This window comes from Malaclemys terrapin, chromosome 2 (assembly GCF_027887155.1).
Source record: "Malaclemys terrapin pileata isolate rMalTer1 chromosome 2, rMalTer1.hap1, whole genome shotgun sequence".
Taxonomy (NCBI): domain Eukaryota; kingdom Metazoa; phylum Chordata; order Testudines; family Emydidae; genus Malaclemys; species Malaclemys terrapin.
Genome location: NC_071506.1, coordinates 70,525,424 through 70,552,707, shown reverse-complemented (window position 1 = coordinate 70,552,707; position 27,284 = coordinate 70,525,424). Strand labels below are relative to the sequence as shown.

Genomic DNA, 27,284 nt, shown 5'->3' with positions numbered 1-27,284 from the left:
TAATATCTCTGCTGACTCATTTGTTGACTAGGCCTCACAACAGCTGTGGGTCCTGAGGAGTAATTACAGTGATCAGATCAGTGTCCTTGTGAACTAGCTTAGGAAGGGGATTCCTCGTGTAAAGAGTTCATAATCAGCCCAGAAACAGTTGTGGGAGAAGCAGATAAGCCAGGCATCAAGAAAGAAATGAAAGAATGGCATGTTTGACAGTAGGTGGGGGAAGCAGAGAAGATATCAGAGGACAGATAAGGAGTTTTGTTTTGTCCATATTAAATTTAAGTTGATGGCAATACATCAGAAGTAGATGTGAGATAAATAATGTGAGATGCAGGACTAGGTGAGGAGTGTCAGATAAAGAGTAGAGAGGTAGCTCTGGTCTTCTTCAATGTACAGACAGTAACTAGGAGTATGTGAGCACATGAGATCACCCAGAGAAAAGGCATACAAATCAGAAGAAGAAGGAGCCAAAAACAGAGCTCTGCTGGACTCCACAGTAAAAGGGAGAATAGAGGAGAAGCCACCTAAAAGACACTGAAAGGGTGATTAGAGAAGAAGGAGAACCAGTAGAAGAATGTATAAAAAAAATAAGAAAGGATAAGATGCTGAGAAAGAGGATATGCTCAACACTGTCAAACACAGCTAAAAAATTAAGGAGGATGAGGATGGAGTAGAGGTCTATAGATTTGGTCAAGAAAAGCTTGTTAGAAATCTTGTGCAAGCAGTTTTGGTGGAGTGGAAAGGGTGGAAGCCAGACTGGGGGCAGGGGATCCAGGATGGAGATGATGGAAAGGAACTCAAGTAAAGAGCTATCAATGGCTCATCCAGTGTGTTTGGAGATGGCAGAAAGGAAGGAAGGAGGAGAATAGCTGGAGAGATAAGTAGGACTGAGGATGGGGAAACCTTATGATGCTTGTATGTTGAAGGAAAGACGCCAGAGGAGAATGACAAGTTAATTAGAAGAGTAGATGTGAGGTTAAAAGTGGGGGTAAGAGTTCAGATGGGAGATGAATGGGGTCAAAAACGTAGGTGGAGCACTTGAGGAGAGCAGGCAAAAAGTGTCAGTGCCAGTTATTGGGAAAAAGGAAAAGGGCTGAGAAAGGCTGAGGGAAGATAGAGGAAGAGAGATAGAGATCTGGAAGGAGAGAGATCTCATCAATCTTGTCTGAAAAAACAAGAAAGGAAATTGCATGGAGAGGGAGAGAGGTGTGTAACTAAGATTTTAAGAGGGAGTTTGCAGTTAAGCAATTTTAAAACCATTTAAAAACAGACTTGCCATGGCCTCTGATGAGACATTAAGATATAGTATTAACTGCCATGTATCACACACAATAAGTGTATTTTCACTAATACTCACTTTTTCAGCTTCTCTCTAATTTTTGGCTCTTTAATCTCATTGTGAAGATCCTCAAACTTCTCAACTGAGGTTAAATTACAGAAAACCCTATAGTCAACGTATGGAGGAATCCCATGGTCACGCCCCCTCTGGATATTCGTAGCTGCCAGATCCAGAGCCACTGAGTGTGCCATGGAGAAAAGCCTCTCGGTCAGCTCCAGGTTCAAAAGCTGAGAAGATACTCGCATTTTACCAGCAACGCCAAAAAGGCCACGCAGGAGTGGATCAATGCCACCTTCCTGGATTATCCGGAATGGTGAAAAGAAAGCTTTGTGGAGTGGAAGGTGGCCTTGTGGGATTTCTCCAAAGGTCTCATTCAAGCGATAAAGAATCGGATTGATCAATGTGTGGCCAAACCTAAAAGCTGCAGTTGCAAAGGCATTAATAATCCCGGCATTCACATTGGGGTTATAACCTTTGTAGTCACCCATCATCTTCATGCCATGGTCACCAAGGATCTTGGGTAGCCAGTGGCTATAGGTAATATGTTGCATCTGCGCACCAACAATCTTTCTGGCTTCATTGTAAATAGTATCTCCATCCCAGTGTGGGTTCATTTTCAACAGTGCCCTTGCTATGCGGTTATGTTCACGGAACCACAATGTGTGCATGGCTGTGAGGCCCAGCTGCTCATTGGCTCGGTGATCTCCTGCAAGGAAGCAAGGTATAGAGCTTTCATTTTCATCTCTTGTGCATTCAGTCGGGGGACCTGTGGCAAATGGTAATAAGTGCTTTCCAGAAGATGGGACAAGCAGGCCTTCCTTGAGGAGACCATGTTGATTTGTATTATCCCTTAATTCTTCTGACTCACTGTCAGAGCTTCCATAAATGTTAGAAGCATCGATATATGATGTTAGATGGTTTATCTGCTCCCTTGCATAGACTGAATTAATTATTAAAGAGGTCATCCCACTTCCACAAACTGGGCTTGAGCGAACAAACAACATGCATTTAGAATTTGTCACTCGGGGATCATTCTGAGGAATAATGATGGGGAAGCAAGGTGGATCATTAGTACACACTGAGCTACAAGACTGTCCATCAGAAAAACGAGACATACTTAGTGCAGGGACTGTCTGATCCAAGTCATGGTCTAAAAACTGGCCCCACTGCATGAGCATATGCGTGTACCTATCATCAGGAGTTATGGTCTCTGTACCAATCATTTCTGTTGAAATAAGCCTTGGTAGTGGAAGAGGATAGCCATTATACAAAGAGTCATGACTGACACTCCTGGGTAAGTTAAAGCCATTTTCGTACACAGGTTTAAGGATCCGTTCAAAAGCAATCAAAGAGGCACCCCACATTGGGTGCTGTAGGTTGTTGCATGTTCCATCGTAGCTTCTGTACTTTTGATGGAAACAGATGTCAGAGCAGTTTGGGAAACGCCTGTGAGCTGTACATCCAGAGAGATTGGCAATCAGACTGAGGTAGTGTGGGGAAACCAGGTCATTGTAGCGAAACTCTGAAACACAACATTTGAAGAAATTAATTGATCTCATATAAAAGAGAAGTGTAAGAATCCATGCAAGATTCTTAAGTTCAATAGTAATTAATGGTGTTTATACCTGGATAAAAGTCGCTTTATCTTAAAGTGTTTGTCATGATATAGGCCTTACTGAATTTCTGTGGGTCTGCTCCTGCTCCTGGAGAAGTTAATGGCAAATCTCCCACTAACTTAAACAGCGGTCAGGATTGAGCTGTGGAGGAAACACTGAAGCGATAGTAACAACAGCTAAAGTGGGGCATGATGTGAATACCAGAGAGGGCTAAAAAATAATATACAGAAATGCTAAAACTCTATAAAATAGGTTTGAAATATGGGCAGGTAACAACCAACTGATATTTAAGATGGAAAATGCAAGCTAATATAGCTGGAAGATGAGGGAGGAGGGAGAGAAGCCTTATCAATGGGAGGCAGATATTTGGAAGGCAGTAATGCTGAAAGAGGACTAAGAGTGATAGTGCAAATTAAATTTGAGCTAGCAATGCAACATGAGAGCAAAAATATTATTTTGTTTCTGTTTTTAAAGCAGAGACATTGTCATGGACTAGGGAGGTAATAATCGCTGATGAAACCAGACCGAAAATACTGCATTCAGTTCTTGAACCTGAATGACAGCAAGTTTTAGATAAACTGGAGAAAATTCAGAGAAGAACAACTGACAATATTTAAAGGGCTGAAGAGATTGATTTATGAAGAAAGATAAAAAGAAATTTAATAGGTTGGCCAAACAAAGGCTAACAGGGATATTAGAACTGTCTACGAGTATTTGGCGGATAGAAACATCAAAGAAAAAGAATGCACCAGGGGATGAGAATAAACTGATAGGAGGAAATTGGGCAAAGGAACACACAGAGTGAACATTAGAAAACTGTTTTTAAACATAAAAATATATTAGCCTTCAGAAGACACTCCCACTGAAGATGTCAAGTGTCAGAGGGGTAGCAGTGTTAGTCTGGATCCGTAAAAAGCAACAAAGAGTCCTGTGGCACCTTATAGACTAACAGACGTATTGGAGCATAAGCTTTCGTGGGTGAATACCCACTGCATCCAACGAAGTGGATATTCACCCACGAAAGCTTATGCTCCAATACGTCTGTTAGTCTATAAGGTGCCACAGGATTCTTTGTCAGTGAAGATGGTGAATGATCCATCATTTCAGTAATTTAAAATTGAACTGAATAAAGCACTGGAAAGTATACCATAGGAATGAATCTGAGATTGGCATGGGATAAACTACTGGTAGAAGTTTTTATATCCTCTCCATCTCTAATTTCTACAGTTCCATAAACCACACAAAAATACCCTGCATAAATCAGAATATTCTTTCAGTTATTTATAATTTTTTCACTACTGAAAACAGTCCTCTAAAGCTCTTCTACACATTTCCGTTGTAGCTCAATGTACGTCAGTGCCACATCCTGCCCACAATACATTTCTCTTGTAATAAACTCCATTGCAAAATGTACATTACTAAGAAATTGGGTAAAGGGGAGACTACAGAAGGTCATACTGAAAGGTGTACTGTCAGTCTTGAGGGAGGATCCTAGTGGATTGGTCTTGTGACCAATCTTATTTAACATTTTAATTAATGATCTTGGCCCAAAAATGGGAGTATGCTAATAAAATTTGGGATGACAGAGAGTTGGGAGACATTGCCAATACAAAGGAGGACCAAAATATCAAACAAGATTTGGATGACCTTAAAAACTGGAGTAATAGAAATGGGATGAAATTTAATAGTGCAAACCGCAAGGTCATGTACTTAGGTAGTTGTGACAGAATGTATCCCGTGTCCACACCCTGAACACTATTGCAATAATCTTTATACAAAGTATGCCTTGTGAGATATTTAAAAACTCAATTTGCTGACCAATAATATCATGGCAAAATACATGTAGCAGTGATATATGTGAAGCTATAAACATAAGCTGAGATAATGACTAAAAGTATGTTTTCTGGAGAAGGGAGTGGGCCAAACCAGTTCCTCAGAGACAAAGAGCAAGCTGATGCCTCAGCCAGGTGTAAACAAGGCTGATAGGCCATTACTTGCTAGGTGGCCATTCTTTGGCAGGAAAGGGGACAAGGGCAAAAATATCTACCTCTTAGAAAAGAAACAGCATGCAGTTGCCTTCCACACAGACCGCCTGTTGCCTTTCTCCCAGCTGGAAATGCTTCTCAAAACGGGCAACAAACTATAACAAGATACCCCAAGGCACCCCCTCTCTTCCTCCCTTTCTGTCCACTGATTCACTGAACAAAATGGGACAAAGGAAGCAGTCATTAAACAGAAGAAGGGGTCCTGGCCTAAGAAGTTTAGCCAGTAAGACTGTTGAAAGCATATGAAGAGAAAAACTTTGCTTTGACTTTAACATAGTTTGGTAAATTAGACATTAGTTGTGTTTTATCTTTATTTTTCTTGTAACCATTTCTGACTTTTATGCCTCATTACTTGTATTCATTTAAAATCTATCCTCCATAGTTAATAATTTTGTTTTATTGTTTTATCTAATCCGGTGTGTTTAAATTGAAATGTCTGAAGAACTAGTAAGATGGCATAGTATTCTTAAAGTAATAATGGACTGAACTTAATAATACTTCTATTGTCCTGGAGAGGGCTGCGCAGTACAGGACATATATTTCTGGGGGGAAATCTAAGACAGAGTATGTTGGGGTCACCTTGCATTATAACTAAGGCTAGTAAGAGCCAAGGTGTGGCTGGCTGGCTGCAACACACACATAGACATAGTTAGAGACTGTTTGTGAGAAGTCCAAGCTGGAGGCTACAGCTGCAAAGCAATGTAAAGGGAACCGAAGCTTAGAGGGTAGGGGTGATATGTCTACTCATTAATCTGGACTGTACCATAGGTATGTCACAGTTATATTCTGCTATAAGTTGCGGTAGCAACAGAGTAGGAGCTGGAAGCAACAGAGTAGGAGAAAGACCTGGGTGTATTGGTTGATGACAGGATGACTATGAGCTGCTAATGTGATATGGCTGTGAAAAAGGCTAATGAAATCCTAGGATGCATCAAGTGAGGTATTTCCAGAAGAGACAGGGAAGTATTATTACCATTATACAAGGCACTGGTGAGACTTCATGTGGAATACTGGGTGCAATTCTGGTTTCCCATGTTAAGAAAGATGACTTCAAACTGGAACAGATGCAGAGAAGAACTACTAGGATGATTAGGTGAATGTAAAACCTACCATATGAGAGGAGACTCAAGGAACTTGACATGTTTAGCCTAACAAGAAGAAGGCTGAGGGGAGATATGATTGCTTTCTATAAATACATCAGAGAGATAAGCACAAGGGAGGGAGAGGAGTTATTTACGTTAAAGGCCAATGTTGGCACAACAACAAATGGATATAAACTGTCCATCAACAAGTTGAGGCTTGAAATTAGATGAAAGTTTCTAACCATTAGAGGAGAGGGTTTCTGTGTAACTTTGGAGCTGTGATGTACCCTGCATCTATTCCCCCTGTGTTGGAGTCTGATCAACTCAGCGTAGCACTGCTGTATGGCAAATAAAGATACCTGCGTGACAAAGGCGGGAGTAGAACTGAGTTCTTGGGAAACGGAGTGGAAAGAGGTCTCAGAGGGAATCCCAACAAGGACTTCAGTAACTCGGCCAGAGGTTATAGCACTATTGCAGAAGTAGGTGAGTGAGGTTCTGTGCCCTGCAACTTATCGGAGATCAGAGTAGATAATCATGATTGCCCATTTTGACTTTAGTGTCTATGAGTTAGCCACCTCTGCAACAGCTTCCCTTTTCCATTTATATCCCTGCCCCAGACTAGCCATGTGAGAGGTAGGGAAACTGGTAATGCCTCACATGCTGGGTTGGAAAGGGATACACCTCAAACTTTCTTTGCCTCTGATTAACTCCAAGTGATGATATAATGGAGTGACAACATATAACCAATAGTTATCTAGTGGGACCAATTCTTTCAAAATACAATAGTGATTACATGGATGCATCCCTACTGTATGTGAATATGAATGGTGTAGATGAATTGCATTTAAATTATAATTTAAAACATAATAGCAGTAAAGAATAAACTCTAAGGTAAATGAGAGGAAGAGTGCTTTGGAGCAAATTACCTGGAATAAAATGATAAAATAATAATTTGTTTATTATGTTCTAATATTAACTACCCTGTATGGGAAAAAAACACATAATCCCTGAACTAGAAGTTCAGATTCCATCTGCACAGGCAAAGTTGTTACCCCTCTGAATCTTTAATATAAAAGATTAAAAAGTAACTTGAAAATAAACTCAAGGCAAAGATTGGTTTTATAGTAAATATACTTGTTATTAGCTCTGAGAAAAAAATAGCTGGAACTTCTTCTTACTGAAAAAAAAAAAAAACAGGTGCTGAACATCTGGCTCCTATACTAAAGCATTGCATAAGGAGTTTCAAACACTTATAACATTTGGTATATGAAAACACAATGACACCAAAGGCTGTGAATATGGAAGGAAAATTACCTTTTATTTGTAAGAGCACAACAATAGCAAAAAAAAAAAAAATTAAGCACAGAATGTGATCACTGATAACAGCAAATCTTTAGTGTTTCTTATGGTTAGTTTGTTTAAAATACCACCCAACACTTTCTCTAAATCCTATCTGATGTCACAGGCTTTGTACAAGAAATATCAATGACAGGTAATGTCAGTCACCCAACCTAATGTTTTAAAAAAGATGGACATAATATATATTTGTGGAGAATGTGGGAATTATCTGCATTGTTCTGTATTAATTTTATATCTGTCTATGGGCTTGGTGGTTATTGTGTTGCTGGCTAAAAGGTATCTCAAGAGTTAAATCAGTTTGAGCTAGCTTTGAACTGCAGATACCAAAAGCTACTGGGTTCACACAGCCATATTCACATGTCCATTGGACACAATAATTCCTTTGAAGCTTACCTCTGCAGATGTGGAATTGGGTGTGGCTAGTTCGGAGGGAAGGAAGGTGGAAAGCCTCCAGCTGGAAACCAAGGGTTTTTTTTTTTATGATGGAACTTTCAAACAAAGAGGTTGGAGAAGCAGTTAAAAAGCTGAGCCTTGGAGAAGAGGGGAGACAGATGAGTTGCAGAGAATCTGATTGTAACATGGTCCCCAGTTGCTGAGGCACTAGGAATAAGTAAGGACCTACCTAAACTTTCAAGGGACAGCCATGTTTATGTAAGACAATATGCATGTAGGTTTGTCTTATGTTTTACCCTTTTCTCCCTGATTCTGATGCTGCTATGAACAAATAAATCACTCTGAGTGATTTGAACAAGCTTTGTTCTCTGTCACTGGAGATTCTAGAGCAGATGTCAAACCTAGTTGGACCCCCTGGAGGTAATACTGTTGGTAAATAGAGGGTGCTATAACCTGGTGGTCCAGTAAAAAGTGTGGTGGGTGCACTTCTTTCAAATCTGAAAGAAGTGCATCAAAGATGGCCACAGCGGGAGACAGGACATTGGATGAGGTGAGCCGGTACTCTGAGGTGGTACTGAGAATTCACTCTCTCATGTGCTTGGCTAGCTGGTTCTTTCTCAGATGCTCAGCATGTATTTGATAGCCATATGTTGGGTTGGGAAGGAATTTTCTCCCATGTCAGATTGGCAGTGACCTTGGGGATTTTTCACCTTCCTCTGCAGCATGAGGTGAGGGTTGCTTCCCAAGATCATCTGGGTCTAGATCATTTAACCAACTCCCTGCCACTGCAGGGGTCTCAAGCATAGATGCATCTCAGTCCCTTTTATTGTCTGCCTGTGGCATACAATAGTTTAGTCTCCTGAGGGCTGTGATATCTTGGTCTAATTTTGGTTCTTGGGTTTGCAGTTGCTGGGTGGTGTTGGTGGCCTGTGATGTACAGGAGGCCAGACTAGATGACCTGGTGGCCCCTTCTGACCTTGAATTCTGTAACTCTGGCTCAGGCCTTTCGCTGACAAGAAGTGCCCACAGACTGATCACAGGTATGGTTCACCCCTCATCCAGAACAATATCATATAATCTCATAGATATAAATCATATACACAGAGCCAATGACAGCAGGGATTCTTAAAGAAATATCTTTAGAATGAGAAAAGAAGAACAGAGGAACAGAAAAGAGTACCAGCTGCCCACATCAGATAGATCCAGCCTCCATTGATCTCAGGTGTTCCATCCCCCGTGGATCCATAGAATAAACAGAATTAGGAATTCCTGTCCCTTCCTTATTTTGAAGCCCCCTAAACCGCTACCCAGTGAGGGGCCAAAGAGACAATCATGCCTTTAATTCTGACAATAATTTCATGTTATTACATAGTAATAATAGATAGCATGTTTAAAACAAATATAAGGAAATGCTTCTTCATACAAAAACAGAGTCAACCTGTGGAACTTATTGCCAGGGGATGTTGTGAAGAACCAAAGTATAACTGGATTCAAAATAGAATTAGGAGAATAGGTCCATCAATAGCTATTAGCCAAGATGGTCAGGGACACCGCCGCATATTCTGGGGGTCCCTGAGCCACTGACTGTCAGAAGCTGGGACTGGATGACAGAGGGTGGCTCACTTGATAATTGCCCTGTTCTGTTCATTCCCTCTGAAGCAGTGGTGGGCAATGGCGGGTGGCTGTGCCTATGGACGGTCAATGTAGACACTGTCTTGAGGCCCGCCAGCAGATTACCCTGACAGGCCACGTGCCTGCTCTGAAGCATCTGGCTCCAGCCACTGTCAGAAAACAGGATACTGGGCTAGATGAACCATTGGAGTGACTCTTATGTTCTAATAATGGTATGATTGTATATTAACTCCATATTAAAGAATTGCAATAGAGGGATTTTTGTTAATATTCCACCTTGCAGTGCTTTTCATTACTATATTGAAGGAAGAGCCAGAGAATTATAAATGTGTATTCTTGCGTTAAGCAATAGTGAGGATACAGACATGGACAGTTACACTTCAGGAGATACTGCTGTGCCATCAAAGTCCTCCAATTTATGCCCCAGCACCATCTGATGAAGCCTTGAGGTCCTCCACATTGTCTCTGAAACTCAGGAACAAATTCACCCAGTTAAATCCTCCACTATTACTTCTTCCATATGGCTGGTGTAGAGCAGCAACTACAATTTCACCTGAACTGCATCGAGTCAAATGGCTACATCAGAAGTAGCAGAATTTATTGCAGTGATGCCTCCTTCTTATTCATAAATTGGGTGGTAGGTAGTAATATGTTTGATGATTTGTCATGGGGAGCCACACTCACATGCTGGGGAGTCCTTGATTTTCCATTTGTGCATTAGATGTCTGCATCTACTACGGTTGGTTTGGATTCGGTACAGAGTTGACCAAGATGACTGTGGAAGATTGAACCCAGGAACCTTCTGTGGGGGATCCGGCACAAGGTGCTTATTTTTTAAGTCTTGTTTAGCCCAATCTGCTTTCCAAACCTTCTCTGATCGTAGTCCGATTGCATGAGGCAAAGCAGATGTTCCCAGAAAGACTTACAAGACTGAAGAGATTGGGGGGGGGGGGGCACTGTCGAGGTCTTGGTGGATAGGAAGACATCTGTTTTCCTGGATTTGCTGAGCTTCACAGAGCATTGCAGCAATTTGGCATATCAGTGGGGGAGCGAAGTTAAAAAGAACATGTAGTTATGGCGTTGGTGTCGACTTAAGGGTTCCAGTGACACACCGCATCACTGTATTCAGCTGGGTGTCAACAAGTCACGTGTGGCTGCATCTGCTTCATATGGGTGAACAATATTCAGCTACCGAATATACAAGTGTTATTGCAGATGTTCGCAACGCTGAGGCCGATGCACCCCAGGTTGTACCTGCTAGTTTCTAAATTATGTTGGCTCTAATTTTTATCTTTGCAGTTACCTTCTCAAGATGATCATGGAAGGTAAGGATGCGGTCGAGTTCTACTCTGAAGTATGTTGGAGTGTAATCATGTTGCACATTTTTACCACAGAAAGCTACTTTGTGTGTTTTTGGCATTCCTATTATCAAGATGAAATGCTTACTATTGTTTTTCCAGGGTTTAGTTTCAGCTTCCATTTCCAGAAGTATTGTTCCATAGTTGAAGGTCCTCAGTTAATGCTTTCTCAATGTCATGGAGATTTGCTGCTTGGATTGTCATGGCAAGATCATCTGCATACCCAAATTTTAATGATTTAGTTGGAGGCATGCCACTTACGGAAATATTAAAAAGTGTTGGTGTCAGTACAGAGTATTGTGCTGGCCTGTTTATGGTACACAGTGAGCTGGTCTTATTACCCAGGTACACCCATAGGTGTCTGTTATTCAGCATGGACCACAGAAGGTGAAGGGTTTCGTAGCAAGGCATAATTTTTGCAAGTTTCAGCATCAGACCCTTAATCCATACAGTGTCATACGCAGAGGACAGGTCAACAAATACTGCGCCAGTCTTTAGTTTTTTCTGACAGTCAGCCTCAATGTGACTTGAGAGTACCAGAACTTGGTCGCAACAACTACGTTTTGGACAGAAGCCTGCCTGTTCGACAGGGATAACTGGCTCAGTAAAAGGATGTATTCTTTTAAGGATGATGCGTTCAAGAAGTTTATACGTCATGCATAGTAGAGCAATCAGCCTAGAGCTTGCCACTTCATCTGTGGGCTTCCCAGGCTTTGGAATGGCAATTACCATTGCCTCATGCCATATTTCAGGGATCTGTACCATCTTTAAGGCAGAGGAAATGGCCAACCATCCCACCCCCCAATGCACACACTCTCTTGCCAACCTGATGCAAAATTGGCTACTCAGATTTCCTCCTATGAAAAACTGACAATATCCTGAATTAACTTTACTGAATTAAGTAAAATCTTATTGAATTAGGTTTAATACCTATGGGGCCCATTGTATTACAAATGCAATTGTGTATGTGTCACTGTATGTATGTAACTTCTGTAGGAAACTGAATAATGCAATCTTTGGAAGGTATTAGGAACTTCAAAGGGCTTTCTGGAACAATATCTGCGAGGAGGATATACTAGGAAGTAACTGGGAGTAAGGGGAATGCAAATAACCCACTTCAAACCCATCCTTTTGAAGCTATGCCCTGAAGAGGAAAAACATTGTCTACTAATTACCTGTTTCTGAAAACCCCAGCTCAAAGACCCCATAACTGTATAAAGTGTGGACTAAACATATTTTAAAGTGCTTATTCAGAGCTGGAGCTGTAATGAATTTATCACCACAAAAGAAACCCCTTGGGTGATGTTTGGAAAGACTCCTTTGGTTGGTGTGATATCCGGTATGCTTATTAGCATGCATATAGGTTCTTTTATTGTTTTAAAATGTATTCTCTGTAGTGCTTTTATCAGAAGAGTAAAATAGTCTTGCACACAAAGAACTGCGTGGTAACTTATAACTGTTGACAATTCCTCGTGTCCATCTCTGAAGAGAAAGCAAATAGGAATGCTTGGGCAGTTTGCCTCTGCTGGGAACAACACAGTGAAGGCAGGGAACTGTGAAGCCTGGAAATACCCCGGGCAGAAAGGAGAGAGACATGAGTCTCCACCCACGCCAGGCTACAGCACGGGAGCTGGAAGCTTGAGAGTGGGTGGCACCATACAAATATAACAATTTGAAAGGGATACAAAAAGCATAGAGCTACAAGGTACTTAAAATGAAAGAACAGATGAATAGACCATGTAAACTTCTTCTCACCACCTCACTAACATATTTGACCTGACCATCCACATCTGGGCTGTTAGATTGGCTGGGTTCCAAAGTAGAATCTAAGAATGACACTCTAGCTAGCCAGTATCATCATGCACATTAAGCCATTCTCTGAGGCTGCAAACAAGAGAGCCACCTAGTGCCAGTTGTAACTGTGGTTGGTTTGATGTGGATATATGTCCACTGGGAACTGGACTGAAAGCACCAGGTCAATGAGAAGATTCGAATGGTGTTCAGTCTCTATGAGCTTGAGGTGCATTTGAACCAGTGTTCTAGAAATGACATGTTTATATATCCATCACTAATCTCTCTCTTTCTAATTGTGTCACAGACATTCTGAAAACTCACAAAATATTATGTGAGAGATGAATGTGAGGGTGCTCAGTGGTGAATGTTGATCTGTATCCCAAAATGGGATTTATGGAATGGATTTCTAAGACGGTGTGTTGGAATGTCAAAGGAGAGTAGACAATAGATAGTGAACACATTGTCTGAGGGATAAATGGACACTTGACTCAGTCTCAACAGTGCCTGGATTTCCAAAAAGGCTTACGTTGGTTTTGGCTTTTTTTTCTGTAACTCCCATCTAACTTAGCTTGTAGTGAAGGATTACATGAGACTAAATGTGTGGGTAGCCTGTTTATGACTTTGAAATCACTCTCTCTAATGCTTTGTTGCATTTTCTAATAACCCTAAGAAGGCTGTTATTCTCTAAATCGCTGGTTACAGGCTCCAGAAGGGAAGAAATGCAGATATCTACTGGGGCCTATTCAGTAATCATGGTTGGCACAGATGATCTGTTGTACCCAGATTCCAGTCTAAAAGATAGAATTGCACTCCAAGATGGATAAGGGCAAGATACCCAAGACCTGAACTGCGTGCTCTCAGAGAGACCAGGAAAGAGGGCAGTTAGCCCTGTAACTATGACTACGTGAAAAACACATACCATACCATCTTAGCCATGTAAAAGCTGAAAAGGAATTTTGTACACAACCCTTCCTGCACTCGTTCTTCATAAAGAATTCGAGGCACAATAGTGCTCAATGCCATGGGAAAAAAATAAACCAAGTGGAGAAAACAGAAAGTGTGTTTTAGGTGAACAAATCAAAAACAGGAAACAAGAAGCATCGTTGTTTACAGACAGAAAGAGATTAAAAGTTTGCTAACAAGATTCCATTAGTCAAGTGCTAGCAGCATGCTATCATGTTTCTGCATTTCTTGGACTAGAACAAGCTCTTAGAATGGAGAACATTGCCTCATTAAACACATGCCAGCTCCCTCTTGTATTCTGCCACCCAGATGCACTTTTATCACCTTTTACATTATTCACAAAATGCCTTGATTTGTTACAATGACTCGAAGTGTTCTTCAGCACTCCTGGTGAGTCAAAGTAATAAAATTCAGGGAAACAGTTAATGTACCCTATGGTGAGTATTTTTCTACCCAGCTCTATATGGGTGAAATTCACCTACGGCTTCCCTTTTGGTAGTTTCACTGCATAGTGAAGGAAACCCACTATAGAGTGATTGAGTCAGGGGACTGCACCTTCCCAGGTGATCTTCAATGTTCTAAAACTCAAAAAAGAGTCCTACAAAAAGTGGAATCTCGGTCAAATTACAAAGGATGAATATAAACAAATAACACAAGTATGTAGGGACAAAATTAGAAAGGCCAAGGCACAAAATGAGATCCATCTAGCTAGGGACATAAAGGGTAACAAAAAAAAATATATTAGAAGCAAGAGGAAGACCAAGGACAGGATCAATGAGGGGTGTGTGACAAGATGGCCGATGTTCATATGTTGGGTCCCGCACTTTTCTTGGGGGGTGGGGGTAAGACGCCACCCCTTGCCCCTGCTCTTAGGTACCGAGGGCCCCGCTAGTGGCCTGGGAAGGTGGTAGAGGAGGGAAGCAGGGGAGGATCTGGGTTTGCTCCTCACAACCTTGTGGGTTTCTTACCCTCTTTCCCCCTTGGGTGGGGTTATCCTCAGTCCTTAGATGCTGGGGGGGGGAGGGGGAGAGTTGTCTTCCTTACTTTGGTTCTCTGGTCTTTCAAATCTCACAACACACCTCCAAGCTCCAGTCCGCTCTCCTTCCTCCTCCTCCCCTGATTGCCTGAAGCAGGGGGTTTTATTAGGTTCCTGACATGGCCTTAATTGACTACAGGTGCTCCAATTAACCTGTAGCAACCCTCCCTAGTCTATAGGAAACCACTTCCTAATTAGCTTAGGGCTTATATATTTCCCCTCTATCACTCTACCACTGCTCCATGGGCCTCCTCTATCACAGGGAGAAGACAATAACAGAGAATGTGGAAATGGCAGAGGTGCTTAATGACTTCTTTGTTTCAATTTTCACCAAGAAGGTTGATGGCGATTGGACATCCAACATAGTGAATGCCAATGAAAATGAGGTAGAATCAGAGTCTAAAATAGGGAAAGAACAAGTCAAAAATTACTTAAACAAGTTAGACGTCTTCAAATTATCAGGACCTAATGAAAGGCATCCTAGAATACTCAAGGAGCTGACTGAGCAGATATCTGAGCCATAAGCAATTATCTTTGGAAAGTCATGGAAGACGGGAGACATTCCAGAAGACTGGAAAAGGTCAAATATAGTGCCCATCTATAAAAAGGGAAATAAGGACAACCCGGGGAATTACAGACCAATCAGCTTAACTTCTGTACCCGGAAAGATAATGGAGCAAATAATTAAGAAATCAATTTGCAAACACCTAGAAGATAATGATGTGATACGTAACAGTCAGCATGGATTTGTCAAGAACAAATCTTGTCAAACCAACCTGATAGCTTTCTTTGACAGGGTAACAAGCCTTGTGGATGGGGGGGAAGTGGTAGATGTGGCATATCTTGACTTTAGAAAAGCTTTTGATACTGTCTCGCATGACCTTCTCATAAACAAACTAGGGAAATACAACCTAGATGGAGCTACTATACAGTGGGTGCATAACTGGTTGGAAAATAGTTCCCAGAGAGTAGTTATCAGTGGTTCACAGTCATGCTGGAAGGGCATAATAAGTTGGGTCCTGCAGGGATCGGTTCTGAGTCCAGTTCGGTTCAATATCTTCATCAATGATTTAGATAATGGCATAGAGCAGGGATCTCAAACTCAAATGACCACGAGGGCCACATGAGGCTAATACATTGGCCCAAGGGCCGCATCACTGACACCCCCACCCCCGCCCCGGCCCCATTCCACCCCTTCCATGAGGCCCCATGCCCCTGCCCTGCCTCTTCCCATCCCTTCCCCCACCCCCATTCCAAGCCCTTCCCCAAAGTCCCCACCCCAACTCCGCCCCCTCCCTGCCCCTATTCCAACCACTTTCCCAAATCCGCACCCCTGCCCTGCCTCTTCTCCTCCTCCTCCCCGCAGTGCACGGCTCCCTGGTCCTCCCCCCCTGGAAAGCACTAAGCACCGCCAAACAACTGTGCCTGAAGGTAGGCAGAGGAGCAGGGACACAGCATGCTGGGGGTGGGGGAGGGGAGCTTGTCAGCTGCAGGAAATAACTCCACGGGCCGTGTGTTTGAGACCCCTGGCATAGAGAGTACACTTATAAAGTTTGCGGATGATACCAACCTGGGAGGGGTTGCAAGTGCTTTGGAGGATAGGATTAAAATTCAAAATGATCTGGACAAACTGGAGAAATGGTCTGAAGTAAATAACAAGAAATTCAATACGGACAAATGCACAGTACTCCACTTAAGAAGGAACAACCAGTTGCACACATACAAAATGGGAAATGACTGCCTAGGAAGGAGTACTGTGGAAAGGGATCTGGGGGTCATAGTGGATCACAAGCTAAACATGAGTCAACAGTGTAACACTGTTGCAAAAAAAGCAAACATCATTCTGTGATGCATTAGCAGGAGTATTGTAAGCAAGACGCAAGAAGTAATTCTTCCGCTCTACTTTGCGCTGATTAGGCCTCAGCTGGAGTATTATGTCCAGTTCTGTGTGCCACATTTCAGAAAAGATGTGGGCAAATTGGAGAAAGTCCAGGGAAGAGCAACACAAATGATTAAAGGTTTAAAAAACATGACCTATGAGGGAAGACTGAAAAAATTGGGTTTGTTTAGTCTGGAGAAGAGAAGACTGAGAGGGGACATGATAACAGTTTTCGAGTACATATAAGGTTGTTACAAGGAGGAGGGATATTTTTTTTTTTTTAACCTCTGAGGATAGGACAAGAAGCAATGGGCTTAAATTGCAGCAAGAGAGGTTTAGGTTGGACATTAGGAAAAACTTCCTATCAGAGTGGTTAAGCACTGGAATCAATTGCCTAGGGAGGTTGCGGAATCTCCATCACTGGGGATTTTTAAGAGCAGGTTTGACAGACACCTGTCAGGAATGGTCTAGAATACTTAGTCCTGCCATGAGCTCCTAACCAGCTCCACACAGACCACAATGGGCTAAGTGGGTGACCATATAGTCAGAAAATATGTGGATCCAGTTGCCAAAAACTTCTAAAGCCCAGCTGGTACAGTAGGGTCACAACAAATATTGCAGCCAAAGGATTAGAGCAGCAGCCAAGGAGGAGCTGTGGTTTGTGGAGTAAAGTCCATCTTTCCCTGACCCTCACCTAGTTATTAAGCAAAGCCCAATCATGAGGGATTTGTGTGGGGAAAAATATTTAAGTGAGTGCATCATTATACTCCAAAGAGCCATTTGTAAAATGAAATTCAAAACAAAATCTGTATACTTTAACAGAGTCTGAATTCTTACTCTGACTCCATTGATCATCCTCTAGGTTACTCTGCAAATCTCATTTCCATTTTTTCCTAAGTGTGGGTTTTATCCCTTTCAGTGAAGATAATTTAAGACTGTATCTAAAGCTGAAAAGAGGTGTGAAGGATTTGCCCTTCTAAATTAAAGTAATGCTTCTAGGCGACAGCTGTTGTTATCTTCAAATTTCAGCCCTAAATTTTTAACATAGCTCCTGGTTGGTATCTCTTTCAAACACTGGGAGACTAGTAGAGTAACTTGTTTTCTGTAACTTTCTGAGGACAAGAAATTTGGCAGCATAGGCAAAAATCTGGGGTATTGACCTCAAACTTCCTAAATACTGGTCATTATAGCAGAAACCAGTTCTTGGGGATTTATGTTACTGTGAATATTTATGTATTTAGAAATTAACATTATGCATATCATCAGGTTTCAAGATGCATATAAAATGTTGAAAATAAAATGTAGACAAATATGTCTAAAGTGTACTAAGAAGAATCTGGCTTATAAATGTTTAGGATTTAGGCTCATGCTTAGGATTTAGGCTCAGCAAGGGCTCTTTGAACATGGGATTTTCCTTCAGGTACGGATTGTGCAGAAAATAAAGACAGTTCTATTATTGGTACTGCATGCAAGCAATAAAAACATAGTAGTATCTCCATGAACAATTTTGGGTACATTACAATAGTCAGTTTTTAACAAGCAGCGAGTGGGTTTTGGACACCACCAATTTTGGACATATCTGAGTTTACAAACTAGAAGACAGAATCCGGTGTCTGTAAGATTCATTCTCTTCCTCTTTTTGAAGGGATACAACATTTTTGGTTATTCTGTGCTATTGTGTCATAATTAAGACTAAGATTTAGTCAGGGGTATCTTTAGTAAAAGTCATGACAAGTAATGGCTTTTACTATAAGCACCCCTGAGTAAATCTTAGCTGCCCTGCCCCGCTGCACTGCGGGGCCTCAGGTCCAGCCCCACTGGTCACTGCTCTGTGGGGTCTCAGGACCAGCTGCCTGGGGCTGCCGAGTAGTGGCCGGTGTGGCCACCGGGGCCACTGCTCCGGGCGAGGTTTGCCAGGTGTCTGGTTTTCAATTGGAACGCCTGGTCGAAAACGGACCCTGGAGGCCAGCAGGTCTGGCTCTTGGGGGAGGAGGGAACCACAGGGCTCCCGCTCTGAGCACTGGCTCCGCACTCCCATTGGCTGGGAACTATGGCCAATGGGAGCTGGGTGATGGTGCCTGAGGGCGAGATCAGCACGTGGAGCTTCCTGCCCCCCCCCCAGTCCCCGCCTAGGAGCTGGACCTGCTGCTGGCTGCTTCCAGGGTGCCAATTGTTCGGGCGGCCCTGGTATCAGCCACACGGGCTGCTGCAGCTGTGGAATTTCATGGAAGTTACGCAAAGTCATGGAATCTGTGACTTCTGCAACCTCTGTGAGAAACTTGCAGCCATAGTCATAATTTATACCACTTGCTGATTTTTGATATCGCAATAGCAACCGAAATGTTAAAATGGAAGAGCACTATGAAATAGAAGATTTTGTATTTTTTTTAAATACATATAATGTATAATAACCCTAAAGGTCACACTCCTTTATTGACAAGACAAGTATGGATTTGATAATATGAAATAAAGAAATGTGAATTAATAATATAGTCACTAGAATGCAACTGCCATTAGAGAGAAAGAGATGGAATTCTGAAGAAAAACAAAGAGCAATTCACACTATAACAGCATGACAATATCAAAAAGTATTAAAAAATGTAATTGCAGGCAAAGAAATATAGACAAGTGAATACAAAGAATACAAAGAAAATTGTTTCAACCACTGTAAGTACATTAATGCAGAAGTTGGGTAGGAATGTTTCCTTATCCTTATAATTTCTCATCTGAAAGATGGTTCTTCTGTTACTGCAATTCCCCATTGCATTATGGGGCATTGATAAGAAACTCAATAAATGCCACTGTAGTGAGTCGGTGTGGCTCCCCTCCTGTCCAGAAGAGGGAGCCCACGTGCCGGCACCAGAGTGGGTGGGACCACCACCGCCTGTCCCCGCCCCCCGGAAGTCAAGGGGCGGGACAGGAAGTATAAAGGCCGGCCGCCAGAGCTCAGTTGGGTCTCAGCCACCACAGGGAGCAGACGTGCGGCCGGTAGCTCCTGGCCAGGAGACCGTCGAAGACCGGGGCTTGGACCCTGGCTGGCCTGAGCTACCCCGGGCCCGCTACGAGGAGGAGCCGCCGGAGCCCGTTCACGCCCGCCACTGGGAGAACCCCTGGGAACCGGACCCCACTAACCCTGAGGGTGAGACTGGACCCGAACCCCTTCGCCCCTGCTGCTATCCAGAGGAGCCGCCTGAGGACCATTGGCCGGACTTCCCAGCAGAGCTACCAGACTTGCCGCCGAGCCCGGGCAGAGAGGAGCCCATGGAGATGGACTGGCCCGATCCCGGCGTAACGAACGAGGTAGGCTGTGAGGGGGATCACGGAAGTAGCCCGGGGATAGCCGACCCCGGTCCGGCTGCAACTGAGTGTGAGCCTATGTCAGTGTGTTGCGGCCTGGATACCCCACTGACCAGCAGCGGCAGCAACCGCTGTTAGGGCCCCGGGCTGGAACGCAGTGGAGTGGGTGGGCCTGCGTTCCCCCCTGCCACCCCCTGCACGGGTGGCAGGCTTCCCCCTCACCCAACGCTCGGCTACAGCAAGCCTAAGCGTACCTTACCAGAACTAGTTGCTCGCTCAGCCCCTGCAACCAAGGGCCTGAGCTAACTGTGTTTGCCCCGCCCTGATCCAGGGCCTGGGCTCTGAACTGTCTGCTCGCTCAGCTCCCTGCAAACAAGGGCCTGAGCTAACTGTGTTTTCCCCACCCTGATCCAGGGCCTGGGCTTTGAACTATTTGCTCGCTCAGCCCCTGCAACAAGGGCCTGAGCCTAACTGTGTTTGCCCCGCCCTGATCCAGGGCCTGGGCTTTGAACTCTTTGCTCGCTCAGCCCCTGCAACAAGGGCCTGAGCCTAACTGTGCTTGCCCCGCCCTGATCCAGGGCCTGGGCTTTGAACTGTCTGCTCGCTCAGCTCCCTGCAAACAAGGGCCTGAGCTAACTGTGTTTGCCCCACCCTGATCCAGGGCCTGGGCTTTGAACTCTTTGCTCGCTCAGCCCCTGCAGTCAAGGGCCTGAGCTTTAACTGTGGTTGCTCCGACTCTGCACTAAAGAGCCGGAGTTTCGGGACTAACTGACTACTTGTTCCCACAGTAGTGAGTCGGTGTGGCTCCCCTCCTGTCCGGAAGGGTCGAGCCCCGGCTAGGACCTACTACATTTGGCGCCCAACGTGGGGCACGAGCCCCTGCCCCTGTGAGAAGGGGCTAGAGGGGGAGTGGCAGTTGCCCCCCCCCGTTCTAAGGAATGGATATGGAGCGGCTGTTTCAGCTGCTCACGGAGAGCCAGGAGCGGCAGCAGACGGCCCAGCTGCAGCAGCAACAGCAACAGCAGGCCGCTCAGCTCGCACAGCAACAGCAGCGAGATGCCGCCCAACTCCAGTTGCAGCAGGAGCAGCACAGCTCGAGCAACAGCAACAGCTGGTGCGGCAGTTGGGAGTCCAGCTGCAGCAGCTGCTGGTCACGCTCCCTCGCCCCGCACCGGGGCCGGCAGGGGAGGCTGCGGAGATGCCGCGGTTAGCTGCCCCCCTTCGCTTGACTAAGATGAGCCCAGACGACGACCCGGAGGCATTCCTGGTCACGTTCGAGCGGGTAGCCCTCGTCGCCGGGTGGCCCAGGGACCAGTGGGCTACCCTCTTAGCCCCCTACCTGACGGGGGCGGCCCAGGTGGCCTATCGTGGATTGGCGGCTGAGGAAGCACGGGACTACGACCTGGTGAAGGCCGCGATATTGGACGCCCTCGACGTCAGTCCCGAGACTTTCCGACAAAGGTTTCGGGGCCAGACTTACCCCACCGGGGCCCGACCGCGGGTAGTGGCCCAAACCTTAAAAGAAGCTTGCCGACGGTGGCTACAGCCCGGCACCCGGACGGCGGAGGAGGTAACCGAGCAGGTGGTGTTGGAACAGTTCGTGCACACCCTACCCTCCCGAGGGTGCGCCTGGGTGCTTCGCCACCGGCCGACGACACTGGCCCAGGCAGTGTCACTAATGGAGGACTTCCTGGCCGCCGAAGATGCAGTAGGGCCCACCTTCCGCCGCCCCGGGCCCGAACCAGCCCGCGGCGAAAAGAAAGGGGAAACCCCGAGCGGACCACGACACCCCGCACCGAGGCCCGACCCCCGCCGCGAGATCCGGACCCGGCACGCGGACCCGACTCCTCGGACCAGACCAGTGGCCCCGGGCCAGGGGCCCCCAAGGGCTCGGCGAAGCCCCCCCCGGAGCCCAAGCCGAGAAGGCCCCCGGAGCAGACGACCTGAACTCGGACCCTGCTTCAGTTGTGGGAAGATGGGGCACCTCCGGCGAGACTGTCCGGAGATGGATTGCAGCTATGGGCAAGTGTGGGCGGGCCACACTCGAGCCAGGCCAGCCATGAACCCCAAGCTGACCGTCCCGGCGGCCGTCGGAGGGCGGACTACGCGGGCCTTGATCGACTCGGGTTGTGGTCAGACGTTGGTCCGTAAGGACCTGGTACCGCCGGGTGATACCCGCCTCGGATGTATTCATCTGCAATGCATCCATGGGGACGTCCGACCATACCCCAGCGCCCGGGTCCCCCTAACCATCGCGGGGATCACCCGACACCTGGTGGTTGGGGTAGCTCCCCATCTTGCATACCCTGTGATCCTCGGTCGGGACTGGCCGGCCTTTGAGGAAGTCCTACGGTCCACGCCGGCCCTGGGGGCTGATCGGTTGGGGTCCTCCTCCGAGACCCCCGAGCAGGGTCCGGCGACCGAGATAGACGACACGGACGCAGCGGGACCGCCACCGGAGCCGGCCCCTCAGCCCCGCTTCGATACCGATTTCTGTCGGGACCAGCGAGAGGATCCCACCCTTAGCCGCTTCTACGAGCAGCTCGCGGCAGTAGATGGGAGTGTTGTGGACCCCCAGCGGGCCACCCTGTGGCCCCATTTTGAGCTGCGCCGGGACCGGCTCTACCGCCTGGACCGTGACCCCCGCACCCAGGAACCACAAACCCAACTGTTAGTGCCCCTGTGTCACCGGAGGGCGGTAATGAAGTTGGCCCACGATGTGCCAGCCGCCGGGCACCTGGGGCGAGAGAAGACCCTCGCTCGAATCCTGGCGCGCTTCTTTTGGCCAGGAATCTCTCAGGAGGTGAAAGAATATTGCGCCTCCTGCCCAGAGTGTCAGAGGGTCGCCCCGCCCGGGATCCCCAAGGCACCCCTGGTCCCCATGCCAGTGATGGAGACGCCCTTTGAACGGGTCGCCATGGACCTCGTGGGCCCCCTCCCGAAAAGTGCCGCGGGGTTTCAATACATCCTGGTCTTGGTGGACTATGCCTCTCGGTTCCCCGAAGCCATCCCCCTGCGAAGTATTACCGCCCGGTCTATCGCGGGGGAATTGCTGAAAATCTTTGCCCGAGTAGGACTGCCTAGAGAGATACTGACCGACCAAGGAACGAACTTCACGTCCCAATTGTTGCGACAGGTCTGTGCCCTCTTAGGCATCAAACAACTCCGGACGTCCGTGTACCACCCGCAGACGGACGGGTTGGTGGAGCGGTTTAACCGCACTTTGAAAAGCATGTTGCGGAAATTCCCCGCAGAGGACCTCCGCCACTGGGACCAATTCCTTCCACCCTTGCTGCTAGCCATCCGAGAAGTCCCGCAGACCTCAACAAAATTTTCCCCTTTCGAGCTGCTGTATGGACGCAGACCGCGGGGCCTCTTAGACCTGATGAGAGAGACCTGGGAACAGTCAGCGTCCCCAGCCCAGGGCCTCCTGAAATATGTCATCCAGTTACAGGAGTACCTTGCCCAGGCCGGAGCCCTGGCCCGCGAAAATTTGAAGACGGCGCAGGAACGGCAGAAACGGACCTACGATCAGGGAGCCAAAGTCCGGGAGTTCCAACCAGGAGACCGTGTCCTACTCCTCCTCCCGTCTAGTGAGTCAAAATTGTTAGCCCGGTGGCAGGGACCTTACGAAGTCGTGCGTAAGGTCGGTCCCGTCACCTACGAGGTGCGGCAACCGGACAAGCGGAAGGGAACTCAGCGGTATCACGTCAACCTGCTGAAACGGTGGCAGGACCGGGAGGGCCTCTTAATCAACCCATGCCCGCCCGAGCCGGAATTGGGACCCCAGGTACCCTCGACGGATGACCCCCCGGCACCCCAATTAGGACAATCGCTCACAGAAGAGCAATGTAAACAGACTAACTGCCTGCTGCAAACCTTCAAGCGAACCTTCACGGCCGTACCGGGCCACACGTCCCTGGTCAAACACTCCATCCAGACCGAGCCGGGAAAGGTGGTTCGAGAGACGACCCGGCCTCTGCCCTATCGGATGCGGGGTGCGGTCGAGGAGGAAGTAAGAGCCATGCTGGCTCTGGGCGTCATCGAACCATCCCAGAGCGAGTGGCGTAGTCCGGTGGTCCTGGTGCCCAAGCCGGACGGTACCCGCCGCTTCTGCATCGACTTTCGGAGGGTAAACGCCATCTCGCGCTTCGATGCCTACCCGATGCCCCGTGTAGACGAGTTACTGGGCCGCCTGGGGGAGGCCCAGTATATCACCACCTTGGATCTGAGCAAAGGCTACTGGCAGATCCCCCTCGAGGAGACCTCAAAAGAGAAGACCGCCTTTGCCACTCCAACGGGGCTGTACCAATTCACACGGATGCCATTCGGTCTCCATGGAGCCCCGGCCACCTTCCAGCGGCTGATGGACCAACTTCTGCAGCCCCATCAGGACTATGCGGCGGCATACCTAGACGACGTGGTCATCTATAGCCGCGGCTGGGAGGATCATCTGCCCCGGGTTGCGGCGGTCCTAAGGTCCCTACGACAGGCGGGCCTGACCGCCAACCCCAAAAAGTGCCGGATTGCCTGGCAAGAGACCAACTATCTTGGCTATACCGTCGGGGGCGGGCGGGTCAAGCCCCTCGTCGGGAAAGTCCAGGCCCTCCTGGACTGTCCCACCCCATCGACCAAACGGCACGTTCGGCAGTTCCTGGGCCTCGTTGGGTATTACAGACGGTTCATCCCCCAGTTCGCGACCATCGCAGCACCCTTAACTGGGCTTCTGACGAAGGACAGCCCCCGGCAGGTACGATGGTCCCCCGAATGTGAGGCGGCCTTCCGGACACTGCAGAAGTGCCTCTGCCAGGAGCCGGTTCTCTATAGCCCGGACTTTAAACGCCCATTCATCTTGCAGACCGACGCCTCCGGCGTAGGATTAGGGGCAGTCCTGTCCCAAGAAGTGGAGGGAAAGGACCACCCCGTAATATATCTCAGCCGGAAGCTGTTCCCCCGTGAGAGGAATTACGCAGTGGTGGAAAAAGAGGCCCTCGCGGTGAAGTGGGCCTGCGATGCCCTGCGCTTCTACCTCCTCGGGGCCCCGTTCACCCTCGTCACAGACCACGCCCCCCTCCGGTGGCTAATGCGGATGAAAGATAATAATGCCCGCATTATGCGGTGGTACCTCGCCTTACAACCCTACGCATTTACGGTCCAGCATCGAGCTGGTAAGGACCATACGAATGCGGACTTCCTATCCCGCATGGGGGAGATGGCAGGACCTGGCCCCGACAGGCGGGAGCCAGTCTTAAGGGGGGGGGTGTGTAGTGAGTCGGTGTGGCTCCCCTCCTGTCCAGAAGAGGGAGCCCACGTGCCGGCACCAGAGTGGGTGGGACCACCACCGCCTGTCCCCGCCCCCCGGAAGTCAAGGGGCGGGACAGGAAGTATAAAGGCCGGCCGCCAGAGCTCAGTTGGGTCTCAGCCACCACAGGGAGCAGACGTGCGGCCGGTAGCTCCTGGCCAGGAGACCGTCGAAGACCGGGGCTTGGACCCTGGCTGGCCTGAGCTACCCCGGGCCCGCTACGAGGAGGAGCCGCCGGAGCCCGTTCACGCCCGCCACTGGGAGAACCCCTGGGAACCGGACCCCACTAACCCTGAGGGTGAGACTGGACCCGAACCCCTTCGCCCCTGCTGCTATCCAGAGGAGCCGCCTGAGGACCATTGGCCGGACTTCCCGGCAGAGCTACCAGACTTGCCGCCGAGCCCGGGCAGAGAGGAGCCCATGGAGATGGACTGGCCCGATCCCAGCGTAACGAACGAGGTAGGCTGTGAGGGGGATCACGGAAGTAGCCCGGGGATAGCCGACCCCGGTCCGGCTGCAACTGAGTGTGAGCCTATGTCAGTGTGTTGCGGCCTGGATACCCCACTGACCAGCAGCGGCAGCAACCGCTGTTAGGGCCCCGGGCTGGAACGCAGTGGAGTGGGTGGGCCTGCGTTCCCCCCTGCCACCCCCTGCACGGGTGGCAGGCTTCCCCCTCACCCAACGCTCGGCTACAGCAAGCCTAAGCGTACCTTACCAGAACTAGTTGCTCGCTCAGCCCCTGCAACCAAGGGCCTGAGCTAACTGTGTTTGCCCCGCCCTGATCCAGGGCCTGGGCTCTGAACTGTCTGCTCGCTCAGCTCCCTGCAAACAAGGGCCTGAGCTAACTGTGTTTTCCCCACCCTGATCCAGGGCCTGGGCTTTGAACTATTTGCTCGCTCAGCCCCTGCAACAAGGGCCTGAGCCTAACTGTGTTTGCCCCGCCCTGATCCAGGGCCTGGGCTTTGAACTCTTTGCTCGCTCAGCCCCTGCAACAAGGGCCTGAGCCTAACTGTGCTTGCCCCGCCCTGATCCAGGGCCTGGGCTTTGAACTGTCTGCTCGCTCAGCTCCCTGCAAACAAGGGCCTGAGCTAACTGTGTTTGCCCCACCCTGATCCAGGGCCTGGGCTTTGAACTCTTTGCTCGCTCAGCCCCTGCAGTCAAGGGCCTGAGCTTTAACTGTGGTTGCTCCGACTCTGCACTAAAGAGCCGGAGTTTCGGGACTAACTGACTACTTGTTCCCACAGTAGTGAGTCGGTGTGGCTCCCCTCCTGTCCGGAAGGGTCGAGCCCCGGCTAGGACCTACTACAGCCACCTTTGCCTTTTAGTCATTTCTGATCCAATGCCCCATGATATAAGGGGAACTGTGCCTGTGGAGGGGGCATCTTCCGCAAAAGTAAAAGAAAGGTCCTGATTACTTGAAGTAACTAAAGCACTTTTCAAAAATGTAGAAGTGTTAAGTCCAGTGTTACAGTCAATTTCCAGCTCTGGTAATTCGTTATATCCAAAATCACCCAATAGTTTCAACTAGATAAATGGGTTTTCACTTCTTGTCCTAAGTCGTGCAGTGGTACTAGAATAGAATGGCTATTTTCCAACCGTAGGTGCAGTATAAACCCAGGGTGCATTACACTATGTATATTGCTTTGTATAATGCCTTCTGGATGAAAAAAAATAAGTATAAGATATTATTGCAGGTCAAATTTCACCGGTGAGATACAGCAATACATTGCAAAGTGAAAAGATACTAGCTTTTACTGATACTCACCTATTCCATCAAAATCAACATGCAGACCCTGTTTAACATGCTCCTGTATCAGCTGAAGTGTTTGCTCAAAAATCTCTCCTGCTCTTGAAATCTCTATAGTGAAAGGATCCCGTGGATAGTGGAATTGAGCCAACAGATCATTTGGAGTCCGCGGACGCCTGCAGAAATGAAAATACCTATTGAAACCAATATATTAAAACTAATTTCTGTGTAGAAATATGACCAGAGTTTCTCTGTAGATATACAACATCTGAAAATAATCACAAAGAAGTTAGCCTGCTTCAAGAGAGTAGTCTTAAACGGATGGTGTGTAGAAACCTACATGCAATAAAATATTTAATTTTCTCCCTTTATATGGGTGTTTTGTATATGTTATAGAGCAAAGCCAAAGCAATCATGGAGTGTTAACACTACTCTACAGTGGGAT

General features: G+C 47.4%; 1 protein-coding gene across 1 annotated transcript in view; it reads right to left on the bottom strand.

Annotated features, from left to right (window-relative positions):
• The window catches only part of PXDNL (peroxidasin like), a 307,717-nt gene that overhangs the window by 54,919 nt on the left and 225,514 nt on the right, over nucleotides 1-27,284 (bottom strand). The window contains exons 16-17 of the mRNA XM_054016741.1: nucleotides 26,858-27,015; nucleotides 1,355-2,858 (exon numbers count right to left, since the gene is read on the bottom strand). Coding sequence (XP_053872716.1) covers nucleotides 1,355-2,858; nucleotides 26,858-27,015 — 1,662 coding nt within the window. The remainder of the gene's footprint in view (nucleotides 1-1,354; nucleotides 2,859-26,857; nucleotides 27,016-27,284) is intronic.